The following is a 26,546-nucleotide window of genomic DNA, read 5'->3' as shown; positions in this document are numbered from 1 at the left end:
ATATTCAGTTGACTGCACTACAAAGACAACATATTTGATGTTCAAACTCATAAACTTTTTTTTTGCAAATAATAATTAACTTAGAATTTCATGGCTGCAACACGTGCCAAAGTAGTTGGGAAAGGGCATGTTCACCACTGTGTTACATCACCTTTTCTTTTAACAACACTCAATAAACGATTGGGAACTGAGGAAACTAATTGTTGAAGCTTTGAGAGTGGAATTCTTTCCCATTCTTGTTTTATGTAGAGCTTCATTCGTTCAACAGTCCGGGGTCTCCGCTGTCGTATTCTACGCTTCATAATGCGCCACACATTTTCGATGGGAGACAGGTCTGGACTGCAGGCGGGCCAGGAAAGTACCCGCACTCTTTTTTTACGAAGCCATGCTGTTGTAACACGTGCTGAATGTGGCTTGGCATTGTCTTGCTGAAATAAGCAGGGGCGTCCATGAAAAAGACGGCGCTTAGATGGCAGCATATGTTGCTCCAAAACCTGTATGTACATTTCAGCATTAATGGCGCCTTCACAGATGTGTAAGTTACCCATGCCTTGGGCACTAATGCACCCCCATACCATCACAGATGCTGGCTTTTGAACTTTGCGTCGATAACAGTCTGGATGGTTCGCTTCCCCTTTGGTCCGGATGACACGATGTCGAATATTTCCAAAAACAACTTTAAATATGGACTCGTCAGACCACAGAACACTTTTCCACTTTGCATCAGTCCATCTTAGATGATCTCGGGCCCAGAGAAGCCGGCGGCGTTTCTGGATGTTGTTGATAAATGGCTTTCGCTTTGCATAGTAGAGCTTTAACTTGCACTTACAGATGTAGCGACCAACTGTATTTAGTGACAGTGGTTTTCTGAAGTGTTCCTGAGCCCATGTGGTGATATCCTTTAGAGATAGATGTCGGTTTTTGATACAGTGCCGTCTGAGGGATCAAAGGTCAGGGTCATTCAATGTTGGTTTCCGGCCGTGCCGCTTACATGGAGTGATTTCTCCAGATTCTCTGAACCTTTTGATTATATTATGGACCGTAGATGTTGAAATCCCTAAATTTCTTGCAATTGCACTTTCAGAAACGTTGTTCTTAAACTGTTTGACTATTTGCTCACGCAGTTGTGGACAAAGGGGTGTACCTCGCCCCATCCTTTCTTGTGAAAGACTGAGCATTTTTTGGGAAGCTGTTTTTATACCCAATCATGGCACCCACCTGTTCCCAATTAGCCTGCACACCTGTGGGATGTTCCAAATAAGTGTTTGATGAGCATTCCTCAACTTTATCAGTGTTCATTGCCACCTTTCCCAACTTCTTTGTCATGTGTTGCTGGCATCAAATTCTAAAGTTAATGACTATTTGCAAAAAAAAAAAAAAGGATTATCAGTTTGAACATCAAATATGTTGTCTTTGTAGCATATTCAACTGAATATGGGTTGAAAATGATTTGCAAATCATTGTATTCCGTTTATATTTACATCTAACACAATTTCCCAACTCATATGGAAACGGGGTTTGTACAATCTTAACCGTTTTTCATATTTCTGAGTAAATAGGCGACAGTATCACAATGTACTGTTATATTTAACACAGTTCTTACATGTTTATGCCACTTTATGTTTCCCCTTTTCCACTTTATTTAGTCGTCCTTAAACGCACCAGTTTTGTACGATGAGATTGGGTTAAACTAACATCGCAAAATTCGCTATTTTTAGCAACGTGTAGTTGTCTATAATAGCTGCATGTTTATTTAAGTACACAACAGTGGCGTGTATATATCCTAAATAAAACGATATTGTAAATATAGATGGTCTTCTTACCGAGGACGGTGGGCGCCATGCAGAGGCATTCGTACTGCGTGACATGCTCCATCTGGAAGTCGGAGTTGATGGGGTAGTGGTGCGCCAGCTTGAGCATCTTTTTGAAGGCGTCATAGATGAAGATGAAGCTGATGAGCGCCGAGAAGCCCTCTTCGGTGAAGCGGGTGAAGTACTTGACCAGGAAGCTGGCGTCCGTGGCCACCAGGAGCAGGCAGAGGAACGCCGACCACAAGCCGATCCACAGGCGGAACTCCATGTAGTCGAATTCGTTGTCTCTGGTTGATAGTCAGAGTTGGACGAACAATTCATGTTCAAGTTCAAAGTTTAGAGACCTTTGACCTGGACTACACTCAAAAGAAAGAGGGTTCCTGCTCTGTAGGATTGAAATTATGCCTAAATATTCAGGATGTAACGATGCATGTATCTGTAATCTGATTTTTTTTGGTAAACCGGCGTGGAATTTGTCACATTTCAACACCCCAGACCACACTTTGGACACCGCTGGTTTGAGAACCATTCCATCAAATTGGTGCCGTTTGCTTCTTGTTACGATCTCAAGATCCACCTAAATGTTCATATTTTTTTAATGTTCGTAAAAAAAAGTATTGATTTTGAATCGAGAATCGTCTGAATTGAATCGTTACGCCAAGAATCGAATCAAATCGAATCTTGTAGTGCCCAAAGATTCCCAGCCCTCCAGCATTTATACTACTGGCATGTTGACACTAGGCAAACAAACAAATACTGTAAAAATAAACACGTCAAAACAAAGATGTAGGTAACAGGACTGTGCTGAGATTTGAACTCCCCACCACAGTTAATACTGTATATCATCAAACATACGGAAAAACAAACGAGGTCAATGTTACAACTTCCTGTGGACCATGTGACCATTACGGTTACAGGACTGAATGAAACCCCAAAGACAAGACTAAAGAGTGCCTTGTAACTTTTAAGGAAATAAACTCAAAGTATAGTTAGAATAAAGAGTAAACACAGATTTGTAAAGAAGGGGAAAAAAATTCTGAAGGTTTTCAATTATTACATTTGATGGTAACACAAAATGCTATTTTTCTAGTTTTTAAGGTAGTTTAAATTATTCTTTTGAATTTCATTTATTACCTCCTCCAGGACGTTATGTAACCTTTGCAGTTAGTTAGTTAGCTGGTTAGTTGGATGGTTGGTTGGTTGATTTGGTCGTTTGTACGGTCAGTCGTTAATTCGTACGGTCGTTCGGTCATTCATTCGGTCGGTCAGTCAGTCGTTTGTTTGGTCATTTGTTGGGTCGTTCTTTCTTTCTGTCAGTCGGTTGTTTAGTTCGTCGTTCAGTAGATCGTAAATTTGCACAGTCTTTCGGTTATTCATTCTGTGGTCGGTTGGTCGGTCAGCCGTTTGTTCATCTGTTTTGTCGTTCGCTGGGTCGTTTGTTTGTTCTGTCAGTCCGTCGTTTAGTTCGTCGTTTAGTAGATCATAAATGTGTAGAGTCGTTCAGTTATTCATTCGGTCTTGGTCGGTCGGTCGTTCGTTCGATTTGTCGCTTGTTCATCTGTTCTGTCGTTTGTTGGGCTCTTCGTTCGTTCTGTCAGTCGGTCGTTAATTACGTCGTCCAGTATATCGTAAATTTGTACAGTCGTTCGGTCAGTGGTTCGGTTATTCATTCGGTCGTTGGTTCATCGGTCAGTCATTTGTTCATCTGTTCGTCCGTTCGCTGGGTCGTTCGTTTGTTCTGTCAGTCAGTCGTTTAGTTCGTCATTCAGTAGATCGGAAATTTGTACGGTCAGTCGTTCGGTCAGTCGTTCGGTCATTCATTCGGTCATCGTTCGGTCATTCATTCGGTCATCGGTCGGTCATTCGTTTGTTGGTCTAATCGGTTGTTGGTCTGATCGGTTGTTCGTTTGGTTGGTCATTTGTTTGGTCGTTCATTCGTTCTGTCAGTCAGTCATTTAGTTTGTCGTTCAGTAGATCAGAAATGTGTACAGTCGTTCGGTTATTCATTTGGTCGTCGGTCGGTCATTCGTTCGGTCTCTTGTTTGTTGGTCTGATCGTTTGTTCGTTTGGTTGGTCATTTGTTCGGTCATTTGTTCATTTGGTTGGTCATTTGTTCGGTCGTTTGTTCATTGTGTCGGTCGTTCTTTCATCCGTCCGCTCGTTCGTTCCTTGGGTCGTTCGTTCGTTTGTTGGGTTGTTCGTTCGTTCGTTCGTTGAGTCGTTTGTAGGTTGGGTCATTCGTTGGGTCGTTCGTTCTTTCTGTCAGTCGGTTGTTTAGTTCGTCGTTCAGTAGATCGTAAATTTGCAGTCTTTCGGTTATTCATTCTGTGGTCGGTGGGTCGGTCAGCCGTTTGTTCATCTGTTCGGTCGTTCGCTGGGTCGTTTGTTTGTTCTGTCAGTCCGTCGTTTAGTTCGTTGTTTAGTAGATCATAAATGTGTACAGTCGTTCGGTTATTCATTCGGTCCTTGGTCGGTCGGTCATTCGTTCAATCTGTCGCTTGTTCATCTGTTCTGTCGTTTGTTGGGCTCTTCGTTCGTTCTGTCAGTCGGTCGTTAATTACGTCGTCCAGTATTTCGTAAATTTGTACAGTCGTTCGGTCAGTGGTTCGGTTATTCATTCGGTCGTTGGTTCGTCGGTCAGTCATTTGTTCATCTGTTCGTCCGTTCGCTGGGTCGTTTGTTTGTTCTGTCAGTCAGTCGTTTAGTTCGTCCTTCGGTCAGTTGTTCGGTCAGTCGTTCAGTCAGTCATTCAGTCAGTCGTTCTGTCAGTCGTTCGGTCATTCATTCAGTCGTCGGTCAGTCATTCGTTTGTTGGTCTGATCGGTTGCTCGTTTGGTTGGTCATTTGTTTGGTCGTTCATTCGTTCTGTGAGTCAGTCATTTAGTTCATCGTTCAGTAGATCAGAAATGTGTACAGTCATTCGGTTATTCATTCGGTCGTCGGTCGGTCATTCGTTCGGTCTCTTGTTTGTTGTTCTGATCAGTTGTTCGTTTGGTTGGTCATTTGTTCGGTCGTTTGTTCATTGTGTCGGTCGTTCTTTCATCCGTCCGCTTGTTTGTTCATGGGTCGTTCGTTCCTTGGGTCGTTCGTTCATTTGTTGGGTTGTTCGTTCGTTCGTTGAGTCGTTGAATCGTTTGTAGGTTGGGTCATTCGTTGGGTCGTTCGTTCTTTCTGTCAGTCGGTTGTTTAGTTCGTCGTTCAGTAGATCGTAAATTTGCAGTCTTTCGGTTATTCATTCTGTGGTCGGTGGGTCGGTCAGCCGTTTGTTCATCTGTTCGGTCGTTCGCTGGGTCGTTTGTTTGTTCTGTCAGTCCGTCGTTTAGTTCGTCGTTTAGTAGATCATAAATGTGTACAGCCATTCGGTTATTCATTCGGTCGTTGGTTGGTCGGTCGTTTGTTTGTTTGTTTGTTCGATGTGTCGCTTGTTCATCTGTTCTGTCGTTTGTTGGGCTCTTCGTTCGTTCTGTCAGTCGGTCGTTAAATTACGTCGTCCAGTATATCGTAAATTTGTACAGTCGTTCGGTCAGTGGTTCGGTTATTCATTCGGTCGTTGGTTCGTCGGTCAGTCATTTGTTCATCTGTTCGTCCGTTCGCTGGGTTGTTCGTTTGTTCTGTCAGTAAGCTGTTTAGTTTGTCGTTCAGTAGATCGGAAATTTGTACGGTCAGTCGTTCGGTCATTCATTCAGTCGTTGGTCAGTCATTCGTTTGTTGGTCTGATCGGTTGCTCGTTTGCTTGGTCATTTGTTTGGTCGTTCATTCGTTCTGTCAGTCAGTCATTTAGTTCGTCGTTCAGTACATCAGAAATGTGTACAGTCGTTTGGTCGTCGGTCGGTCATTCGTTCGGTCTCTCGTTTGTTGGTCTGATCGGTTGTTCGTTTGGTTGGTCATTTGTACGGTCGTTTGTTCATTTGGTTGGTCATTTGTTCGGTCGTCTGTTTATTGTGTCGGTCGCTCTTTCATCCGTTCACTTGTTTGTTCATGGGTCGTTCGTTCCTTGGGTCGTTCGTTCGTTTGTTGGGTTGTTCGTTTGTTCGTTCGTTGGGTCGTTGAATCGTTTGTAGGTTGGGTCATTCGTTGGGTCGTTCGTTCTTTCTGTCAGTCGGTTGTTTAGTTCGTCGTTCAGTAAATCGGAAATTTGCACAGTCTTTCGGTTATTCATTCTGTGGTCGGTGGGTCGGTCAGCCGTTTGTTCATCTGTTTTGTCGTTCGCTGGGTCATTTGTTTGTTCTGTCAGTCCGTCGTTTAGTTCGTCGTTTAGTAGATCATAAATGTGTACAGTCGTTCGGTTATTCATTCGGTTGTTGGTCGGTCGTTCGTTCGATCTGTCGCTTGTTCATCTGTTCTGTCGTTTGTTGGGCTCTTCGTTCGTTCTGTCAGTCGGTCGTTAATTACGTCATCCAGTATATCGTAAAGTTGTACAGTCGTTTGGTCAGTGGTTCGGTTATTCATTCGGTCATTGGTTCGTCGGTCAGTCATTTGTTCATCTGTTCGTCCGTTCGCTGGTTCGTTTATTTGTTCTGTCAGTCAGTCGTTTAGTTCGTAGTTCAGTAAATCGGAAATTTGTACGGTCAGTCGTTCGGTCAGTCGTTCGGTCATTCATTCGGTCGTCGGTTGGTCATTCGTTTGTTGGTCTGATCGGTTGCTCGTTTGGTTGGTCATTTGTTTGGTCGTTCATTCGTTCTGTCAGTCAGTCATTTAGTTCGTCGATCAGAAATGTGTACAGTCGTTCGGTTATTCATTCGGTCGTCGGTCGGTCATTCGTTCAGTCTCTCGTTTGTTGGTCTGATCGGTTGTTCGTTTGGTTGGTCATTTGGTCGGTCGTTTGTTCATTTGGTGAGGTCATTTGTTCGGTCGTTTGTTCATTGTGTCGGTCGTTCTTTCATCCGTCCGCTTGTTTGTTCATGGGTCGTTCGTTCCTTGGGTCGTTCGTACGTTTGTTGGGTTGTTCGTTCGTTCGTTGAGTCGTTGAATCGTTTGTAGGTTGGGTCATTCGTTGGGCCGTTCGTTCTTTCTGTCAGTCGGTTGTTTAGTTCGTCGTTCAGTAGATCGTAAATTTGCAGTCTTTCGGTCATTCATTCTGTGGTCGGTGGGTCGGTAAGCCGTTTGTTCATCTGTTCGGTCGTTCGCTGGGTCGTTTGTTTGTTCTGTCAGTCCGTCGTTTGGTAGATCATAAATGTGTACAGTCGTTCGGTTATTCATTCGGTCGTTGGTCGGTCGGTCGTTTGTTCGATCTGTCGCTTGTTCATCTGTTCTGTCATTTGTTGAGCTCTTTGTTCGTTCTGTCAGTCGGTCGTTAATTACGCCGTCCAGTAGATCGTAAATGTCGTTCGATCAGTGGTTCGGTTATTCATTCGGTCGTTGGTTCGTCGGTCTTTCATTTGTTCATCTGTTCGTCCGTTCGCTGGTTCGTTTATTTGTTCTGTCAGTCAGTCGTTTAGTTCGTAGTTCAGTAAATCGGAAATTTGTACGGTCAGTCGTTTGGTCAGCCGTTCGGTCAGTCGTTCGGTCATTCATTCAGTCATTCATTCGGTCGTCGGTTGGTCATTCGTTTGTTGGTCTGATCAGTTGCTCGTTTGGTTGGTCATTTGTTTGGTCGTTCATTCGTTCTGTCAGTCAGTCATTTAGTTTGTCGTTCAGTAGATCAGAAATGTGTACAGTCGTTCGGTTATTCATTCGGTCGTCGGTCAGTCATTCGTTCGGCCTCTTGTTTGTTGGTCTGATCGATTGTTCGTTTGGTTGGTCATTTGTTCGGTCGTTTGTTCATTTGGTTGGTCATTTGTTCGGTCGTTTGTTCATTGTGTCGGTCGTTCTTTCATCCGTTCGCTTGTTTGTTCATGGGTCGTTCGTTCCTTGGGTCGTTCGTTCGCTTGTTGGGTTGTTCGTTCGTTGGGTCGTTGAATCGTTTGTAGGTTGGGTCATTCGTTGGGTCGTTCGTTCTTTCTGTCAGTCGGTTGTTTAGTTCGTCATTCAGTAGATCGGAAATTTGCACCGTCGTTCGGTTATTCATTCTGTGGTCGGTCAGCCGTTTGTTCATCTGTTCGGTCGTTCGCTTGGTCGTTTGTTTTTTCTGTAAGTTCGTCGTTTAGTAGACCATAAATGTGTACAGTCGTTCGGTTATTCATTCGGTCCTTGGTCGGTCGGTCGTTCGTTCGTTCGATCTGTCGCTTGTTCATCTGTTCTGTCGTTTGTTGGGCTCTTCGTTCGTTCTGTCAGTCGGTCATTAATTACGTCGTCCAGTATTTCGTAAATTTGTACAGTCGTTCGGTCAGTGGTTCGGTTATTCATTCGGTCGTTGGTTCGTCGTTCAGTCATTTGTTCATCTGTTCGTCCGTTCGCTGGGTCGTTTGTTTGTTCTGTCAGTCAGTCGTTTAGTTCTTCGTTCAGTTGATCGGAAATTTGTACGGTCAGTCGTTCGGTCAGTCGTTCAGTCAGTTGTTCGGTCAGTCGTTCAGTCAGTCATTCTGTCAGTCGTTCGGTCATTCATTCGGTCGTCGGTCGGTCATTCGTTTGTTGGTCTGATCGGTTGCTCGTTTGGTTGGTCATTTGTTTGGTTGTTCATTCGTTCTGTCAGTCAGTCATTTAGTTTGTCGTTCAGTAGATCAGAAATGTGTACAGTCGTTCGGTTATTCATTCGGTCGTCGGTCGGTCATTCATTCGGTCTCTTGTTTGTTGGTCTGATCGGTTGTTCGTTTGGTTGGTCATTTGTTCGGTTGTTTGTTCATTGTGTCGGTCGTTCTTTCATCCGTCCGCTTGTTTATTCATGGGTCGTTCGTTCCTTGGGTCGTTCGTTTGTTTGTTGGGTTGTTCGTTCGTTCGTTTAGTCGTTGAATTGTTTGTAGGTTGGGTCATTCGTTGGGTCGTTCGTTTTTTCTGTCAGTCGGTTGTTTAGTTCGTCGTTCAGTAGATCGTAAATTTGCAGTCTTTCGGTCATTCATTCTGTGGTCGGTGGGTCGGTAAGCCGTTTGTTCATCTGTTCGGTCGTTCGCTGGGTCGTTTGTTTGTTCTATCAGTCCGTCGTTTAGTTCGTCGTTTAAAGTTAAAGTTAAAGTACCAATGATTGTCACACACACACTAGGTGTGGCGAGATTATTCTCTGCATTTGACCCATCACCCTTGATCACCCCCTGGGAGGTGAGGGGAGCAGTGGGCAGCAGCGGTGGCCGCGCCCGGGAATCATTTTGGTGATTTAACCCCCAATTCCAACCCTTGATGCTGAGTGCCAAGCAGGGAGGTAATGGGTCCCATTTTTATAGTCTTTGGTATGACTCGGCCGGGGTTTGAACTCACAACCTACCGATCTCAGGGCGGACACTCTAACCACTAGGCCACTTAGTAGATCATAAATGTGTACAGTCGTTCGGTTATTCATTCGGTCGTTGGTCGGTCGGTCGTTTGTTCGATCTGTCGCTTGTTCATCTGTTCTGTCATTTGTTGGGCTCTTCGTTTGTTCTGTCAGTCGGTCGGTTATTCATTCGGTCGTCGGTCGGTCATTCGTTCAGTTTCTCGTTTGTTGGTCTGATCGGTTGTTTGTTTGGTTGGTCATTTGTTCGGTCGTTTGTTCATTTGGTTGGTCATTTGTTCGGTCGTTTGTTCATTGTGTCGGTCGTTCTTTCATCCGTTCGCTTGTTTGGTCATGGGTCGTTCGTTCCTTGGGTCGTTCGTTCGTTTGTTGGGTTGTTCGTTCGTTGGGTCCTTGAATCGTTTGTAGGTTGGGTCATTCGTTGGTTGGGTCATTCGTTGGTTGGGTCGTCCGTTCGTTTATTCGTTCGGTCGGTCGATGAGCCAGTTAGTTAGCAAAACCCCTCAAAAACTACCACTGTTTTTATTCATGACCAATAGGGTCATTTGTGTACTGACTTGCTGAAGTTGAAGAGCAGCCGTTCAAAGACGAGAACAGGTCCGGTGCTGCTGAGGATGATAAGCGGCTGGCCGCCGAGCAGACAGAAGACGCCGCCAGCGATGGCGGTGCCCAGAAAGCTCTCCAGCACGCCCTTAAAAAACAAACAAAAAACCACCACATCAGCGGATCGCCCGAACCCAATATACGCCATCTTGAAGGATGCGTCTAACTGACCTGCATGTTCTCTGTGGCGTCGCCCAGCAGACCTCCGAAGGTGATGGCGTTGGTCACGGTGCCCAGGTAAATAAACAAGATGGCCGACAGGGCCTGGATGTGGATGGCGTCGGTGACGTCGCTCAGGAGGAAAGGCACTTTTCTCTTGATGTCCAGTAGGAGACCGCCACAAAACCTAAAAGATATGATATCATTTTTAGAATAAAATGTTTTCGATAATGAGTGACGTGTGGCTCTCTGCCCACCTTCCCGTCTTCTCTAGCTCCTCCCCTGAAGCGTGTCCGCCGCCTCCTCCGTCACCTCCATCATGAGGCGTGTCGCCGTTCATCTGAGCGTCTCCGCCCGCGTACTGGTTTTTCCTAACACACACACATCATTTTAACACACACGTTCCCTAACACACAGATCATTTTAACACACACTTTTTCTAACACACATCATTTTAACACACACTTTTCCTAACATACACACACACATCATTTTAACACACACGTTCCCTAACACACACACATCATTTTAACACACACGTTTGCTAACACACACATTATTTTAAAACACACTTTTCCTAACATACACACATATTTTAATAAACACTTTTCCTAACCTACACGTCAGTTTAACACACGTTTCCTAACATACACACATCATTTTAACACACTTTTCCTAACACACACACATCATTTTATCACACGTTTCCTAACATAAACATAATTTTAACACTAATGTTTCCTAACATACACACAACATTTTAGCACACACGTTTGCTAACACACACATCATTTTAATACACACTTTTCCTAACATACACACATCATTTAAACACACACTTTTCCTAACACACACATCATTTTAACACACTTTTTCTAACACACACATCATTTTAACACACACTTTTATTAACATACACACATAATTTCAACACACACGTTTCCTAACACACACACATAATTTTAACACACCCTTGTCCTAACATACACGCATCATTTTAACGCACACTTTTCCTAACACACACACACGTCATTTTAACACACTTTTCCTAACACCCACACATCATTTTAACACACACTTTTCCTAACATACACACATCATTTTAACACACACACTTTTCCTAACACACACACACATCATTTAAACACACACATTTCCTAACACACACATCATTTTAACACACACTTTTTCTAACACACATCATTTTAACACACGCTTTTTCTAACACACACATCATTTTAACACACACATTTCCTAACATACACACATCATTTTAACACACTTTTTCTAACACATGCATCATTTTAACACACACTTTTTCTAACACACACATCATTTGAACACACACATTTCCTAACATACACACATCATTTTAACACACTTTTTCTAACACATACATAATTTTAACACACACTTTTTCTAACACACACATCATTTTAACACACACATTTCGTAACACACACACATCATTTTAACACACACTTTTCCTAACACACACATAATTTTAACACACACTTTTTCTAACACACACTTTTTCTAACATATACACATCATTTGAACACACACTTTTCCTAACATACACACATAATTTTAACTCACACATTCCCTAACACACACATATCATTTTAACACACACTTTTCCTAACACACACATAATTTTAAAACACACTTTTCCTAACACACCCTTATCATTTTAACACAAACTTTTCCTAACACACACACACACACACACACATCATTTTAACACACACCTTTCCTAACGTACAGACATAATTTTACCACAAACTTTTCCTAACATGCACACATCATTTTAACCCACACTTTTCCTAACACACACACATCATTTAAACACACACTTTTCCTAACACACACATCATTTTAACACACACTTTTTCTAACACACACACATAATTGTAACACTTTTTCTAACACATACATCATTTTAACACACTTTTTCTAACACACATCATTTTAACACACACTTTTCCTAACACACACATCATTTTTATTACACACTTTTTCTAACACACACATCATTTTAACACACAATTTTTCTAAGATACACATCATTTTAACACATCCTTTTTCCAACAAACACATCATTTTAACACACACTTTTTCTAACACACACATCATTTTAACACACACTTTTCCTAACACACACATAATTCTAACACACACTTTTTCTAACACACACATAATTTTAACACAATTTTTCTAACATACACACATCATTTTAACACATCCTTTTTCTAACAAACATCATTTTAACACACACTTTTTCTAACACACACATCATTTTAACACACACGTTTCCTAAGACACACACATCATTTTAACACACACTTTTCCTAACACACACATCATTTTAACATACACTTTTTCTAACACACATCATTTTAACACACACTTTTTCTAACACACACATCATTTTAACACACTTTTTTCCTAACATACACACTTCATTTTAACACACATGTTCCCTAACACACATATATCATTTTAACACACACTTTTCCTAAAACACACATCATTTTAATACACACTTTTCCTAACATACACACATAATTTTAACGCACACTTTTCCTAACGTACACACATAATTTCAACACACACGTTTCCTAAAATACACACATCATTTTAACGCACAGTTTTCCTAACATACACGCATTATTTTAACACACACTTTTCTTAAGATACACACATCACTTTAACACGCACTTTTCCTAACATACACACATCATTTTAACACACACATTTCCTAACGTACACACATAATTTTAACACACACTTTTCTTAACATACACATGTCATTTTAACACACTTTTCCTAACATACACACATCATTTTAACGCACACTTTTCCTAACACACACACACATCATTTTAACACACTTATCCTAACACCCACACATCATTTTAACACACACTTTTCCTAGCATACACACATAATTTTAACGCACACTTTTCCTAACATACACACATCATTTCAACACACACGTTTCCTAACATACACATGTCATTTTAACACACTTTTCCGAACATACACACATCATTTTAACGTACACTTTTCCTAACACGCACACACACATCATTTTAACACACTTATCCTAACACCCACACATCATTTTTAACACACACATTTCCTAACATACATGCATTATTTTAACACACACTTTTCTTAAGATACACACATCATTTCAACACACACTTTTCCTAACATACACACATAATTTTAAGACACACTTTTCCTAACATACACGCATTATTTCAACACACACTTTTCTTAAGATACACACATCATTTTAACACACACATTTCCTAACATACACACATATTTTTAACACACACTTTTCCTAACACACACACACATTGTTTTAACACACTTTTCCTAACACACACACATCATTTTAACACACACTTTTCCTAACACGCGCACCTAATTTTAACACACACGTTTCCTAACATACACACATCATTTTAACACACACTTTTCATAACATACACACATCATTTCAACATACACTTTTCCTAACGTACACACGTACAAACTCATATGGAATATTAATTAGAAGTGTAATTGACAGCCGACAGGTGACATAAAGTGTTTACTTAAGCAGATTTGCACTCAATGGCCACTTCATTAAGTACTCTTAATAAGAGCTAATAAAATTGTTTGCATCAACAAAAAGAAAACACATCGTAAAAAAAAAAATTTAAAAAAAAAAAAAAAAAAATTATTTATATATATATATATATATATATATATATATATATATGGCTGAATTTTACAAAATAAAGTGGTATTTGTGGGATATTAAAAAAATATGTATTATGAAAATAATATTTTTTATTAAACAATATTAGGAAATAAGTGACATTTTTAATATATAAAAAAATATAAAGTATTTAAAACTGTTAAAATTATTTGAAAAAACATACAATTTGACAAGAATAAAATAATATTGTACAATGTATTTTTGATTATTACAATGAGTACAATAAGTGGCAATGTTAAAATCAGGGGTGCCGATATGAGGAACTATGACACCGTATTTATAAATCTGAACATTGAAAAATAGCTCAAAAAAACAAACAGCTTTTCACTGCTTAAGAGGGAGTCTTTTTGTGTGCTTTTTTTGCACCAAATGTTCAGCACACATTCCGTGATGAGGGGAAAAAAACATCGAGCTTCAACACATCAAACCCACGTGAACGCCAGCATCGCTATGAAGCCTATGAAGACGCCTGCTACTAAAGAAGATTCCCCCCCAAAAAAGTCGGCACAAACTACATTTAGATAAAAAATTTAAAAAGGGTGATATGAATAAGTTATCGGTTATCTGTATCGGCCATATTTTGATTAAAATGCAATGTTGGCCATGCAGGGAAAATATGCTATATGTTTTACTCGCATGCATGTCATGTATTTGATCGAAGCTTGCAAATATTTTTGTTATCAGGGTGTATTTTTGAGTGAAATTCCGACACAGCAAGTTGTATTAGTGCAGGTGTCAGGAAATTAAATGTAAATTATTTTGGGTGAAAAATAAATTGTTGAACAATTTCTTTCCCATGAATTTGTTTATCAAATAAAATTCAAAGTTTATTTCAAAAAGTAAAATAAAAAAATGTACATAAAAAAAGTGTGAAAATTGTTGTTTATAATAATAATAATAATAAATAAAAATATAATAAATATAATGATAATATACAATAATAAAATATAACATTATAATAAATATAAATAAATAATAAAATACAAAATAAAAATAAATAAATAATCATTCATTCAAAATATAAAATAAAAATAATCATGCATTTAAAAATAAATAAAATAACAAAATAAACACATTGTAAAAATTCTGCTTCGGGCCCCAGCCAACCCCACGCGGTGTTGTTTAGTGTGGAGAAGATTAGCGTTAATAAACGACCAGGAGGCTAATTTACAAGCTGAAGTCCTTGTAGACGTCTTGTGAGGTTAGATAAGATCTCATTCATTCACCAGGAGGCTGATCATTGACTAGTTATAGTTGTCACAACGCCTCATCAACAACTCGAGCCGTGAGTCCAGCAGATGGCAGAGTTTGTCTTTTAAAATGAATACAGACCAAAATAAAAAAAAAAGGCCCATACTCCTTAACGATACTGTACATTCTGGAGTCCTTTAGGACTTCCGGTTCGCAGATGCCTTTTCATTTCGACCTAGGAATTCTGTCTCGCAAATTTGACAGCGACCAGCAAACGAACAAGAGGCTAATGTCCCTTCACGAGTGCGGCTTCTAAATCCCAAATCCTCGCCTACGTCGCGGCAAGTAAATAGTTTCCTACATGTACCATGATCACTGGGGGACGAGAGGACAAGGAATAGCTAAACATAATTTTAACACACACTTTTCTTAGCACACACATCATTTTAACACACACTTTTCCTAACATACACACATCATTTTAACACACACTTTTCCTAACATACACACATCATTTTAACACACACTTTTCCTAACATACACGTATTATTTTAACACACACTTTTCTTAAAATACACACATCATTTTAACACAGACTTTTCCTAACATACACTAATCATTTTAACACACACTTTTCCTAACATACACACATAATTTTAACACACACGTTTCCTAACATACACACATAATTTTAACACACACTTTTCCAAACATACACACATCATTTTAACGCACACGTTTCCTAACATACACACATCATTTTAACACACACTTTTCCTAACATACACACATCATTTTAACACACACCTTTCCGAACATACACGTATTATTTTAACACACACTTTTCTTAAAATACACACATCATTTTAACACAGACTTCTCTTAACATACACTAATCATTTCAACACACACTTTTCCTAACATACACACATCATTTCAACACACACTTTTCCTAACATACACACATAATTTTAACGCACACATTTCCTAACATACACACATCATTTTAACACACACTTTTTCTAACACACACATAATTTTAACACACACTTTTTCTAACACACATAATTTTAACACACACTTTTCCTAACATAAACACATCATTTTAAGACACACTTTTCCTAACATGCACACATAATTTTAACACACACTTTTCCTAACATGCACACATCATTTTAACACACACTTTTCCTAACATACACACATCATTTTAACACACTTTTCCTGACAACACACATTATTTTAACACACACTTTTCCTAACACACACACATCATTTTAACACACACTTTTCCTAACACACACACATCATTTTAACACACACGTTTCCTAACATACACACATCATTTTAATACACTTTTTCTGACACACACACACATTATTTTAACACACACTTTTCCTAACACACACACATCATTTTAACACACACTTTTCCTAACAAACACACATCATTTTAACACACACTTTTCCTAACACACACATCATTTTAACACACACTTTTCCTAACAAACACACATCATTTTAACACACACTTTCCCTAACACACGCTTATCAAGTGGATCAATACAAACATCGACAGTCTATATGTTGTTGATACCACAGTGATTAGATCGATATTTTTTTATTACCACAACATCGTTTTTCTCATTTTTGTCAGTCTAAACTCAGGAAATAAGAGCTGATAGTTTTTTCTTCTCTTTAGTTATTTTTGCACTATTATATATTTTGTATTTAATTAAAGGAAATAAGGAAATAATTAAAATATGAATGATATTGTCGGATTACAGTCGAGCTCAAACAGTTTATTACATTTCAACAAATGTGTAGATACAACAAAAAGTAGGAGGCAATAGTTGATATCGCCATATACAAAAACCCCAATATCAGTGAAGTTGGCACGTTGTGTAAATCGTAAATAAAAACAGAATACAATGATTTCAAAAGATCATCAAAAAGTTCAGAGAATCTGGAGAAATCACTGAGCCCGTGACCTTCGATCCCTCAGGCGGTACTGCATCAAAAAGCGATATCAGCGTGTAAAGGATATCACCACATAGGAGGAGGAACACTTCAGAAAACCACTGTCAGTAACTACAGTTCGTCCCTACATCTGTAAGTGCAAGTTAAAACTCTACCATGCAAAGCCACAGCCATTTATCAACAACACCCAGAAACGCCGCCGGCTACCCTGGGCCCGAGCTCATCTAAGATGGACTGATGCAAAGTGGAAAAGTTTCCTGTGGTCTGATGAGTCCACATTTCAAATAGTTTTTGGAAACTGTGGACGTTGTGTCCTCCAGAACAAAGAGGAAAAGAACCATCCGGATTGTTATAGGTGCAAAGTTCAAAAGCCAGCATGTGTGATGGTATGGGGGTGTATTAGTGCCCAAGGCATGGGTAACTTACACATCTGTGAAGGCATACAGGTTTTGGAGCAACATACGTTGCCATCCAAGCAACGTTATAATGGACGCCCCTGCTTATTTCAGCAAGACAATGCCAAATCACGCGTTACAACAGTGTGGCTTCATAGTAAAAGAGTGCGGGTACTAGACTGGCCTGCCTGTAGTCCATTATGAAGGAAAGACCATGTAACACAGCGGCAAAAATGCCCCTGTGCCAACTTTTTTGCAATGTGTTGCTGCCGTTAAATTCTAAGTTAATGATTATTTGCAGAAAAAACAATAAGTTTCTCAGTCTGAACATTAAGTATCTTGTCTTTGCAGTCTATTCAATTGAATATAAGTTGAAAAAGATTTGCAAATCATTGCATTCTGTTTTTATTTACAATTTACACAACGTGCCAACTTCACCGGTTTTGGGGTTTGTACGATTTGAGGCCGTATCGCCCCACCCCGTGATTGACTGACCTTTTGTCAGAGGACGGCAGCGACTTGGGAGGCTCTATCCTGATGGCGGGGTCCCACTCGCCGGGGGGGAGCACGATCACCTCGTCCAAGAACTCGTCGATGCCGGCCAGCAGGTCCTGGCGACCCTTGGCCTTGTAGGCGATGTCGTGGAAGACCTGGAGGAGGATGGAGGGCAGCGTATTATATAATATACGTACAGTAAATGCAAATAACCACCAGGGTCTATACTGATATTTACAGCTGTGGCTGTAGGCAACCTCCTGATGTTTTTATTTTTTTATTTTTTTTTATTTTTAATGAACTCCACCAGAAAACAGTGCCTGCCATTTAAGTAGCTCTGCATGCGCTTTAAAATGATGCTTCTCAGCTGCGTAATAATGCTGACTGAGCAGTTTGCTAGAACCACAAGTGTAGCAACATTAGTTCTGTTGCTGCTGTGTTGTGCAATAAATGACCTCTAAATAAATCATTCCAAATTAAAAATTGAACTTTTCACATTTGCTCTTTCCAATCATCACCCGCTTCTTCGCGTAAATAACCGACGATAATCAAAGCGTGTCGCTTCATTTGTTGCCTTTATTCACCTCGTCCGACATGAGCGTAGCGATGGCTCGTCCGATCTCGTGGTACGACTTGGCTTTACCTTTGGGCCCCAGCAGGACAAATAAAAATCTGCAATTGGAATAACAACAACAATGTAAACAAACTTGGACAAACTTTAATGATCCACAAGGGAAATTGTTCAAAAGCATGCATAACAACATACAGAAAGTGTTGATTGTGGCTTCAGTCTGCATTCTTTGTGTGTGTATGAATCAAATATACGATTATATGTAATTATTAATGTACGTACTTCATTGAAATGTTGTCCAGCAACACAATAACAAAAGAACGTGCAATGGCCCTTTAAGAGCACACAACGTAATAATCACCACAGCCACTTTTACTTGCACTCAAGTGAAAGCAGCTGTGTTATTCGCAAATGTGCACACACACACACACACACACATCATGCGTGTGTGTGTGTGTTTGTGTGTGCATGTGCACTTTTAAAGACATTCCTCGACTGGGATGTTATGACACAAAGCAAACATGAAACATAACCACACACTTTTAAACCTACAACACACACACGCGTCTCTGCGTTAGATACACTGCCATTATATTGGTGCTGTTATATTTATACATAATATGCGTTGAACAGCATTTTATTCCAGCAAAAATGTATGTATATTTTGTTGGATTGTCTTTTATTATAGTTTTATTTTATTGCATATTATTTAATTATTATTTAATTTTTTTTTATTTTTTTTATTTTATTAAATTTTATTTAATTTAACGTTTTTTTATTTTATTTTATTTTATTTTATGTAATCAGAGCAGAGCATAAATAAAAACCAGGACTAAAACAACTTTAAACGGTTCCGATCGGATAAAATGTGCCTATTTAATTTCAATGGGAAAAAGTTCCTGTTAATTCCTGGTAATCAGGGGCAATTTGGAACCCGGAACCACCTTGGCTTGAATGTCCAGGGTGAGTGGAGTGTGTAGATGGTAGAATTGTTTGAATCGGGTAAGAAATATGGGAATTGTACAAGTTTGATAAAATGGTCCGTTCATTGCCAGGAAATACTGGTAATCTGGGATATTTGGGAAGACAAACCAATAAGAGCAACGGTGTCCCGGGTTGAGCCAAACATGTTGACACTTGAATGGGTCCGATCCGGAGTTGTTTACAAGCCCGTTCAGAGCATAAATAAAACCAGGACTAAAACAATCTTAAACGGTTCTGATCGGATAAAATGTGCCCATTTAATTTCAATGGGAAAAAGTTCCTGTTAATTCCTGGTAATCAGGGAAGATTTGGAACCCGGAACCACCTTGGCTTGAATGTCCAGGGTGAGTGGAGTGTGTAGATGGTGGAATAGTTTGAATCGGGTAAGAAATATGGGAACTGTACAAGTTTGATAAAATGGTCCGTTCATTACCAGGAATTACTGGTAATCTGGGAGATTTGAGAAGACAAAAAATGTTCAATGTGTTGTCGCGGGTTGAGCCAAACATGTTGATGCTTGAACGGTTGTGATCGGATAAAAACTGAGGGAGAAGAAGGCCGTCAAAAAAGGGAAGAATTTCCAGGAAAACCTGGAATTCATGGTAATCTGGGAAAATTTGGAACCCGGAACCACTTTGGCTTGAATGTCCAGGGTGAGTGGAGTGTGTAGATGGTGGAATGGTTTGAATCGGGTGAGTAAAATGAGAATTGTACAAGTTTGATAAAACGGTCCATTCATTACCAGGAATTACTGGTAATCTGGGAGATTTGGGAAGACAAACCAATAAGAGCAACGGTTTCCCGGGTTGAGCCGAACATGTTGACACTTGAATGGGTCCGATCCGGAGTTGTTTACCAGCCCGTTCAGAGCATAAATAAAACCAGGACTAAAACGGTTAAACGGTTCTGATTGGATAAAATGTGCCCATTTATTTTCAATGGGAAACAGTTCCTGGTAATTCCTGGTAATCAGGGACAATTTGGAACCCTGAACCACCTTAGCTTGAATGTCCGGGGTGAGTGGAGTGTGTAGATGGTGGAATGGTTTGAATCGTGTGAGAAATATGGCAATTGTACAAGTTTGGTAAAATGACCCATTCTTTACCAGGAATTACTGGTAATCTGGGAAGAAAACAAATGTTCAATGTGTTGTCTGGGTTGAGCCGAACATGTTGATACTTGAACTTGAACGGTTGTGATCGGATGAAAAATGAAGGAGAAAAAGGCCGTCAAAAATTGAATTCCTGGTAATCTGGGATATTTGGGAAGACAAATCAATGTGAGCAACGGTGTCCCGGCCAAGCCGAACGTTTTAATACTTGAATGGTTCCGATCGGGAGTTTTTTACCAGCCCGTTCAGAGCATAAATAAAACCAGGACTAAAACAATCCTTAACGGTTTCGATCGGATACAATTTGCCCATTCATTTTCAATGGGGAAAAATTCCTGGTAATTCCTGGTAATCAGGGAAAATTTTGAACCCGTAACCACCTTGGCTTGAATGTCCAGGGTGAGTGGAGTGTGTAGATGGTGGAATGGTTTGAATCGGGTAAGAAATATGGGAATTGTACAAGTTTGATAAAATGGTCCGTTCATTGCCAGGAAATACTGGTAATCTGGGATATTTGGGAAGACAAACCAATAAGAGCAATGGTGTCCCGGGTTGAGCCGAACATGTTGACACTTGAATGGGTCCGATCCGGAGTTGTGTACCAGCCCGTTCAGAGCATAGATAAAACCAGGACTAAAACAATCTTAAACGGTTCTGATCGGATAAAATGTGCCCATTTAATTTCAATGGGAAAAAATTCCTGGTAATTCCTGGTAATCTGGGAAAATTTGGAACCTGGAACCACCTTGGCTTGAATGTCCAAGGTGAGTGGAGTGTGTAGATGGTGGAATGGTTTGAATCGGGTAAGAAATATGGGAATTGTACAAGTTTGATAAAATGGTCCGTTCATTGAAAGGAATTACTGGTAATCTGGGAGATTTTGGAAGAAAAATAATGTTCAATGTGTTGTCCCGGGTTGAGCCAAACATGTTGATGGTTGAACAATTGTTATCGGATGAAAACTGAGGGAGAAGAAAGCCGTCAAAGAAGGGAAGAATTTCCAGGAAAACCTGGAATTCATGGTAATCTGGTAAAATTGGGAACCCACAACCACTTTGGCTTGAATGTCCAGGGTGAGTGGAGTGTGTAGATGGTGGAATGGTTTGAATCGGGTGAGAAATATGGCAATTGTACAAGTTTGGTAAAATGGCCCATTCTTTACCAGGAATTACTGGTAATCTGAGAAGAAAACAAATGTTCAATATGTTGTCTGGGTTGAGCCGAACATGTTGATACTTGAACTTGAACGGTTGTGATCGGATGAAAAATGAAGGAGAAGAAGGCCATCAAAAAAGGGAAGAATTTCCAGGAAATCATTGAATTCCTGGTAATCTGGGATATTTGGGAAAACAAACCAATGTGAGCAACGGTGTCCCTGTCAAGCCGAACGTTTTAATACTTGAATGGTTCCGATCGGGAGTTTTTTACCAGCCCGTTCAGAGCATAAATAAAACCAGGACTAAAACAATCTTTAACGGTTTCGATCGGATACAATTTGCCCATTCATTTTCAATGGGGAAAAATTCCTGGTAATTCCTGGTAATCAGGGAAAATTTGGAACCCAGAACCACTTTGGCTTGAATGTCCAGAGTGAGTGGAGTGTGTAGATGGTGGAATGGTTTGAATCGGGTGAGTAAAATGGGAATTGTACAAGTTTGATAAAACGGTCCATTCCTTACCAGGAATTACTGGTAATCTGGGATATTTGGGAAGACAAACCAATAAGAGCAATGGTGTCCCGGGTTGAGCCGAACATGTTGACACTTGAATGGGTCCGATCCGGAGTTGTTTACCAGCCCGTTCAGAGCATAAATAAAACCAGGAGTAAAACAATCTTAAACGGTTCTGATCGGATAAAATGTGCCCATTTAATTTCAATGGGAAAAAGTTCCTGGTAATTCCTGGTAATCAGGGACAATTTGGAACCCGGAACCACCTTGGCTTGAATGTCCAGGGTGAGTGGAGTGTGTAGATGGTGGAATGGTTTGAATCGGGTAAGAAATATGGGAACTGTACAAGTTTGATAAAATGGTCCGTTCATTACCAGGAATTACTGGTAATCTGGGAGATTTGAGAAGACAAAAAATGTTCAATGTGTTGTTGCGGGTTGAGCCGAACATGTTGATGCTTGAACGGTTGTGATCGGATAAAAACTGAGGGAGAAGAAGGCCGTCAAAAAAAGGGAAGAATTTCCAGGAAAACCTGGAATTCATGGTAATCTGGGAAAATTGGGAACCCGGAACCACTTTGGCTTGAATGTCCAGGGTGAGTGGAGTGTGTAGATGGTGGAATTGTTTGAATCGGGTGAGAAATATGGCAATTGTACAAGTTTGGTAAAATGGCCCATTCTTTACCAGAAATTACTGGTAATCTGGGAAGAAAACAAATGTGTAATGCGTTGTCTGGGTTGAGCCGAACATGTTGATACTTGAACTTGAACGGTTGTGATCGGATGAAAACTGAAGGAGAAGAAGGCCGTCAAAAAAGGGAAGAATTTCCAGGAAATCATTGAATTCCTGGTAATCTGGGATATTTGGGAAGACAAACCAATGTGAGCAACGGTGTCCCGGCCAAGCCGAACGTTTTAATACTTGAATGGTTCCGATTGGGAGTTTTTTACCAGCCCGTTCAGAGCATAAATAAAACCAGGACTAAAACAACCTTTAATGGTTTCGATCGGATACAATTTGCCCATTCATTTTCAATGGGGAAAAATTCCTGGTAATTCCTGGTAATCAGGGAAAATTTGGAACCCGTAACCACTTTGGCTTGAATGTCCAGGGTGAGTGGAGTGTGTAGATGGTGGAATGGTTTGAATCGGGTGAGAAGTATGGGAATTGTACGAGTTTGATAAAATGGTCCGTTCATTACCAGGAATTACTGGTAATATGGGAAATTTGGGAAGGAAAATAATGTTCAATGTGTTGTCCCGGGTTGAGCCGAACATGTTGATGCTTGAACGGTTGTTATCGGATGAAAACTGAGGGAGAAGAAGGCCGTCAAAAAAGGGAAGAATTTCCAGGAAAACCTGGAATTCTTGGTAATCTGGGATATTTGGGAAGACAAACCAATAAGAGCAACGGTGTCTCGGGTTGAGCCAAACATGTTGAAACTTGAATGGTTCCGATCCTGAGTTTTTTACTAGCCCGTTCAGAGCATAAATAAAACCAGGACTAAAACAATCTTTAAACGGTTCTGATCGGATAAAATGTGCCTATTCATTTTCAATGGGGGAACATTTCCTGGTAATTTCTGGTAATCAGGGAAAACTTGGGACCCGGAACCACTTTGGCTTGAATGTCCAGGGTGAGTGGAGAGTGTAGATGGTGGAATGGTTTGAATCGGGTGAGAAATATGGGAATTATACGAGTTTGATAAAATGGTCCATTCATTACCAGGAATTACTGGTAATATGGGAGATTTTAGAAGAAAAATAATGTTCAATGTGTTGTCCCGGGTTGAGCCGAACATGTTGATGCTTGAACGGTTGTTATCGGATGAAAACTGAGGGAGAAGAAGGCCGACGAAAAAAGGGAAGATTTTCCAGGAAAACCTAGAGTTCATGGTAATCTGGGAAAATTTGGACAGTCATCACTGCACGTAAGCGATGATTTTACGGACCTTCGATCCCTCAGGCGGTACTGCATCAAAAAGCGACATCAGTGTGTAAAGGATATCACCACATGGGCTCAGGAACACTTCAGAAAACCACTGTCAGTAACTACAGTTTGCCGCTACATCTGTAAGTGCAAGTTAAAACTCTACTATGCAAAGCGAAAGCCATATATCAACAACACCCAGAAACGCCGCCGGCTTCGCTGGGCCCGAGCTCATCTAAGATGGACTGATGCAAAATGGAAAAGTGTTCTGTGGTCTGACGAGTCCACATTTCAAATTGTTTATGGAAACTGTGGACGTCGTGTCCTCCGGAACAAAGAGGAAAAGAACTATCCGGATAGTTCTAGGCGCAAAGTTGAAAAGCCAGCATCTGTGATGGTATGGGGGTGTATTAGTGCCCAAGGCATGGGTAACTTACACATCTGTGAAGGCGCCATTAATGCTGAAAGGTACATACAGGTTTTGGAGCAACATATATTGCCATCCAAGCAACGTTATCATGGACGCCCCTGCTTATTTCAGCAAGACAATGCCAAGTCACATGTTACAACAGAGTGGCTTCATAGTAAAAGAGTGCCTGCCTGTAGTCCAGACCTGTCTCCCATTGAAAATGTGTGGCGCAATATGAAGCCTAAAATACCACAACAGGGACTGTTGAACAACTTAAGCTGTACATCAATCAATCAGGGGTGGTATAGCTCGGTTGGTAGAGTGGCCGTGCCAGCAATTTGAGGGTTCCGGGTTCGATCCCCGCTTCCGCCATCCTAGTCACTTCCGCTGTGTCCTTGGGCAAGACACTTTACCCACCTGCTCCCAGCGCCACCCACACTGGTTTAAATGTAACTTAGATATTGGGTTTCACTATGTAAAAGCGCTTTGAGTCACTAGAGAAAAGCGCTATATAAATATAATTCACTTCAATTCACAAGAATGGGACAGAATTCCTCCTGAAAAGCTCCAAAAATTGGTCTCCTCAGTTCCCAAACCTCTACTGAGTGTTGTTAAAGTTCAAAGTTAAAGTACCAATGATTGTCTCACACACACTAGGTATGGCGCTCTGCATTTGACCCATCACCCTTGATCACCCCCTGGGAGGTGAGGGGAGCAGTGAGCAGCAGCGGTGGCCGCGCCCGGGAATTATTTTTGGTGATTTAACCCCCAATTCCAACCCTTGATGCTGAGTGCCATGCAGGGAGGTAATGGCTCCCATTTTTATAGTCTTTGGTTTGACTAAATTGGCCCTAGTGTGTGGATGTGAGTGTGAATGTTGTCTGTGTTGGCCCTGCGATGAGGTGGCGACTTGTCCAGGGTGTACCCCGCCTTCCGCCCGATTGTAGCTGAGATAGGCTCCAGCGCCCCCCGCGACCCCAAAGGGAATAAGCGGTAGAAAATGGATGGATGGATGGATGGTTTGAAGTCACAACCTACCCATCTCAGGGCGCACACTCTAAACACTAGGCCACTGAGTGTTGTTAAAAGGAAAGGCCATGTAACACAGTGGTAAAAAATGCCCCTGTGACAACTTTTTTGCAATGTGTTGCTTAGTTAATGATTATTTGCAAAAAAAAAGGTTTCTCAATTAGAACATTAAGTATCTTGTGTTTGCAGTCTATTCAATTAAATATAAGTTGAAAAGGATTTGCAAATCATTGTATTCTGTTTTTATTTACCATTACTGTTTTTTTGTTTTGTACATTTTTTGCAAAACTTATCTAACCTTGTCTAACATTTAAAAGGCAGACATATATTACCAGCAAGGCTGCACATCATGCACACTTCAACTCTCCTAAAAGCCTCCTTTTGTCCATTTTAAATGTTTTTATGTATTGATGAGTGAGAGCACCTCGTGGGAACAGGAACCTCGGTCAGGGCTCCGAGCATGACGGCCTGCTGCAGACGCACGAAGGCCACAAAGGGCGCGTCCAGGAAGTCCACCTCGCCCACCAGCACGTTGGAGGCCTCGGCATCTCTGGGCAACTTCTTCATGAACTTGTTCCTCAGCTGGAAGGGAGGAGGATTGATTGATTGATTAAAACTGTTATTAGTAGATTGCACAGTGCAGTACATATTCCGTACAATTGACCACTCAATGGTAACACCCCATTACATTAAATAACAACCCCTATATAAGTAAACTTTGATTGATTGATTGAATAACTGAGTAGGAAACAGTACCATGCTTGATTCATTGTTATCTAACAAGGTATTATTTATGATCAATTCAAAATTATTCAATGCTTGGGTCTTTTTTTTTTTGTACCCCTTTATATGTCTTTATTATTATTTAACTAAGGTATTGTATATGATATATTTCCTATTTATAGATTTCTTTCCTTTTCATGGTAACATAGGAACATGTTGAGCACAGGAACTTGTGGAAATTGTGTAAAAATATAAACATGCAATGGTATTTTATATGGGCAGCCCGGTGTAACAGAGGTTAGTGCGTGTGCCTCGCAATACGAAGGTCCTGGGTTTGATCCCGGGCTCCCACCTCCAAAGACATGCACCTCAATACTGGCTACTATTTTATTTTGTATTTTTTTGGGGT

At 40.5% G+C, this 26,546-nt stretch overlaps 1 protein-coding gene across 1 annotated transcript in view; it reads right to left on the bottom strand.

Annotated features, from left to right (window-relative positions):
- Positions 1-26,546, bottom strand: part of slc4a4a (solute carrier family 4 member 4a) — a 187,917-nt gene that overhangs the window by 42,072 nt on the left and 119,299 nt on the right. Inside the window, exons 9-15 of the mRNA XM_061980408.1 lie at positions 25,839-25,996; positions 18,296-18,383; positions 17,712-17,866; positions 10,131-10,244; positions 9,886-10,060; positions 9,669-9,802; positions 1,824-2,098 (exon numbers count right to left, since the gene is read on the bottom strand). Coding sequence (XP_061836392.1) covers positions 1,824-2,098; positions 9,669-9,802; positions 9,886-10,060; positions 10,131-10,244; positions 17,712-17,866; positions 18,296-18,383; positions 25,839-25,996 — 1,099 coding nt within the window. The remainder of the gene's footprint in view (positions 1-1,823; positions 2,099-9,668; positions 9,803-9,885; positions 10,061-10,130; positions 10,245-17,711; positions 17,867-18,295; positions 18,384-25,838; positions 25,997-26,546) is intronic.

Source organism: Nerophis lumbriciformis, linkage group LG20 (assembly GCF_033978685.3).
Source record: "Nerophis lumbriciformis linkage group LG20, RoL_Nlum_v2.1, whole genome shotgun sequence".
In the NCBI taxonomy this organism is placed as follows: Eukaryota; Metazoa; Chordata; class Actinopteri; order Syngnathiformes; family Syngnathidae; genus Nerophis; species Nerophis lumbriciformis.
This window is presented reverse-complemented; position numbering and strand designations above follow the sequence as displayed.